The following is a 4,288-nucleotide window of genomic DNA, read 5'->3' as shown; positions in this document are numbered from 1 at the left end:
ATTGTTTAGTGAATCTGGCTTCCCAATTGACTGTGCTTGTCAGAAGGTCGCAAAATGTGACCACATGATCCCAGGATACTGCAACCGTCATAAATATGAGTTCATTGCCAAGCATCTGATCATGTGACGATGGGGATGCTGCAATGGTGGTAAGTGTGAAAAACAGTCAGAAGTCACTTTTTTCAGTGATGTTGTAACTTTGGTCATTAAATGAACTGTTGTAAGTTGAGGACTACCTGTAATTGGCTGGTATACACATCACACTCACTGCAAATCACACAAACCATTCTGACTATGGTGTATGAATCCAGCCTGTAGAAGAACCGAAAGATCTCCTTTATCTTGTCCTCCAGCCAGGCTCTCTTTCAGGGAGATACTTGTATCTGTTTCTTCTCCCTCCCAAGAATATAAAATATGAGTTTATGCACCATGTTGGAGATTCTCTCTGGGCACTCCAAAGCAGCATTTTCAATACCATGTCGAAAAAAAATTGATAAACTAACAAACGTTCTCAATTTTTTCCTGCCAGTCTTTAGAAGAGAAGGTACTGTATTCCCTATAGAAGATAAAATAGAGTAGGGACTTTGGAGGTCTTCTAGTCCAGCCCCCTGCTCAAGCAGGAGGACTTATACCATCTCAGACAAGTGACTGTTTGGCCTCTTCTTAAAGATCTCCAGTGATGGAACGCCTACGATTTCTGGAGCCAAGCTGTTCCACTGGTTAATTGTCCTCATTGTCAGGAAGTTTCTCCTTATTTCCAGGTTGCTTCTCTCTTTGACCAGTTTCCAACCATTGTTTCTTGTCCTACCCTCTGGAGCTTTGGTTGATTGCCAGAACAAGCAGGCATTTTAATAATTAAAACACCATCTTTGTTTTCTCAGATGTGCTGGTGAAGAAGGGCTATTCCAGACAAAATGTGTAGTTCAACAGATACTGATTTTGGGAATAAAAAAGGAGCCCTCTGTTGTGACAGCAACTATGTTTGGTAAGAGACAGAAATAGTCCAATTTCCAGCTTATTGATTTCTTTGCTTCCACACTAGACTCTCCAGGGCATTTGAAGCATTGCATTTCTCTCATTGGAAGAAACTGTATCTATTAATTTTAATTGTTTTATATGGCCACCCTTCTCTTAAATATGACTCCGAGTGGCTGACAATTTTTTTTTTAAAAAATACAGAAACAATACAAATATAAATTTCACCCTCACCTAAAATACAAAGTGGCTGCCAAAGACACAATTTATCAACATTGTGGGCTCACTGAAGCTAGTCCTTCAAGGCTTTCTAAAGGTGAGCAGAGTTGAGGACAACTAAATCTTGTGTGGTTTGATATTCCAAAGGGCAGCTACTTCCTGGGTGTCACTGGATGACAATCCCTGAATTAAATGAAACTTCTACACAGAATAATGTACATTTGCTTTTCTATAACAAAATTTTTCTTTAATGAGTTCCATTCAACAAGGTTGTTTCCTAAAGGCAAGATGACAACATTTAATTGATAGGTAATGACCAACACCTTGAAATGCTTCCAGAAGTCAACTGGAGCAAATGCAGTTCATATAGCAGCGATGACATATTAATATAACAAGAAGTGGCACTACTGCTTGTGCTACAATTTTTGCTGTTGGACCAGCTCAACCGCTTTTCTTCATTCATTAGAAGTGAACATTTGAGTTGCTTTGCAGAGCAGGTTGGATGGAGGGCTTGGATATTAATAAGTCCTGAACTTGCTCATATCTCACCAACATATCTCAAAAGCCTACAAGAACATTCTCCTAAAGTGGAGAACAGAAGATAGTCCTAACAAGTGCTCACTCTGGAAGCATTTGCTTCAGAACAGAAGACTTGATTACGACTTTGTTTTGAGCAGATATACAACAACATTAATCTACATGGCTTACTTTAAATAAATGTTTATGTGTATTTCTTTAATTGCAATTCAGATGGAAAAGAAGACAAGACAGTGGCTTTCACCTATGATACCAGAAATTCTGTGCTGACCCTTCAAAAACTTTCCTTAAACATTGGCAATAACTGGGAACTTCGTATCAAATGAAAGCGCAGCTTCAGAGATGCAGATGAAAAACTGAAAAATAATACTTTGAACAATTAGCATGCTTTTTTAAAATTGATTGCTTTTAAAATAGACAGAACCTCAAATGTGACACACCAAGTACTGTTTGTATAATTTAATTGATTCATATTCAAAATGTTTTTCATGGATGAAAACTTTCTGATATTATTTGCAAAAACTGTTCCTGGGGATAATTGATCTTATTCCAGATTTTGCAGTTCCGTATTAATTATTTTATTTTTTTGCTATATCTATGCAATAGTTCTCTTGCTTTTATAACACTTTCGAAGTAAATTATCTGGCTACGTTTTAATTGGTGCACTGTTCTGTTTTGGGTGGATTCTATTTAGCAATTTGACACGCATTAATTCTTCTAAGAAGTTCTTAGAAAGAAGAAATGCAAATGAGAATAGTTACAATAGGTATACATCTGCCACAGAGAGATTCTGCTTCACAAAACATAAATGCATTTTTATATGGGATAAAGACATCTTGAATTAATGAACTCTACCTTTCTTTTAGCTGATGCACTTCAGATGTGTTGGGCTATATAGAATCCCCATAAAAATTGTGAGAATCATCCTCCCATTATGTACAAAAAGAAAACAATGATATGATAAACTGTAAGGGAATGGTAAAACAGTATCACAGAAGGGAAACCAATTCAGGCTTTATTTTGCTGAGCAATTAATATTTCATATGGAAATAATTTACCAAAAGTAACTTTTTCTGTTTGTAGAGCACAAAAGCCTAATTGCCATTTCAGTATTAAAAGGGCCATATTTTAGAAGTGCCCAGAACATTCAGAATCTCAAGTTTTCATAACAAATGCCTCTTCTTTCAGAACATACCTGCTTATTGAGGCAGAACTTGCCTAAGGAAAGAGTCTCAGGACATAGAATCAGCACTCTCATTATAAAGAAAAGATATACATGTCTCCTCACTCCTTAAAAAATGTATATTTTCTTCCATTGTATTGCGTTGTGTCCCACATAGCAAAGATATAGCTATTAGAATCATGTAAAAGTAGTGTAACATTTTTGCTAAATATATTCTGCATCATAAAGTATATATAGGTTGAAGCATTGTTTTTTGTATGATTTTATTTTGAGAAATAGGAATAAAGGCTAGCTGCTTCTTCATTTGTTCATTGTTAGGGTTTTTCTTAATATGGCAGCGAACACAGATATGAAGACTGCATTTGTTTTTCTCCACACAAAACTTTTATTGCACAAAATTAGATTCCTATCTTACTCTATTATTTTCCTATTACTATAAGTTTACCAATATTTCTTAAATTTCTATCCCTCTGTTCTAGTTATATGTTTTTATACCTTTGTGTAGAATCTTGTGGGTTTTTTTAATCTTAACTATTTCTTAAGTCTTAGTTTCCTAAATCTTCCTTATTCCTCAGGTTCTACAGCTCTTGTAGCCAATCTCAGTCCATTTGAACAAGAAGTCCTATTTTTTCACTCCTTTATAGATTTGTGAATGGACTTTTTCTTCCTTCCTTCCTCCCTCCCTCCTTCCCTCCCCCCCCCAAGCCCCACCAATATACAACCACAATTGAGCTTCCTGGAACCAGAGGCGTAGTGTGGGGGGTGCAGGGGGGGCTGGCCGCACCGGGCGCAACATCTGGGGGGGCGCGCTCGCACTCGCAGCTCTCTGCCCCTGCCTGGCTCACTCACTCTCTCTGCAGTGCTGGCTGTGCGAATCCGATCCGAGCCACCGGGTCGCCGACACCGCCCACTGTGGAGGGGGGCGCAAATTACTTGCCCCGGGTGCTGACAACCCACGCTACGCCACTGCCTGGAACCAGTTTGTAGAGCTCTGCACCTGGGCTGCTGCCTGCAATGGCCTTGGTTTGCAGACTTGCTTGACTTGGAATCAGGCTCTCCCCCCCCTCCCCAATTTTTCAGTCCTGCCCCCCAGTGGTCATACAGCTCCAAGAATTGACGGTTTTCTTCTTCTGCTGAGGTACGTCCCTTTGTGTTAAAATCTCTTTTCCCAGGTCTCTGCTATCTTCCTAGTTAACTTGACACACCCGATGCCAAGCTGTGTGGTATGTGAAAGCTTTGATCTTTCCATATTTAAGTTTTGGCAATATCTGGGAGTGCCACTTGAAGAAGATGATTCACTTGTGCAACTCACACGATGTTCTGAAAAATAATCAGCAACTTCAGCAACTGTTTCACTTTCTGAGGTTGTCTTCC

At 38.8% G+C, this 4,288-nt stretch overlaps 1 protein-coding gene across 1 annotated transcript in view; it reads left to right on the top strand.

The window, feature by feature from the left end:
• Window positions 1–3,177, top strand: part of GANC (glucosidase alpha, neutral C) — a 32,730-nt gene extending 29,553 nt beyond the window's left edge. Inside the window, exons 23-24 of the mRNA XM_015825083.1 lie at window positions 882–985; window positions 1,945–3,177. Coding sequence (XP_015680569.1) covers window positions 882–985; window positions 1,945–2,057 — 217 coding nt within the window. The 3' untranslated portion in view covers window positions 2,058–3,177. The remainder of the gene's footprint in view (window positions 1–881; window positions 986–1,944) is intronic.
• Window positions 3,178–4,288: the final 1,111 nt, after the last annotated feature.

Source organism: Protobothrops mucrosquamatus, unplaced genomic scaffold (assembly GCF_001527695.2).
Source record: "Protobothrops mucrosquamatus isolate PMUCROS unplaced genomic scaffold, P.Mucros_1.0 scaffold2474, whole genome shotgun sequence".
In the NCBI taxonomy this organism is placed as follows: Eukaryota; Metazoa; Chordata; class Lepidosauria; order Squamata; family Viperidae; genus Protobothrops; species Protobothrops mucrosquamatus.
This window is presented reverse-complemented; position numbering and strand designations above follow the sequence as displayed.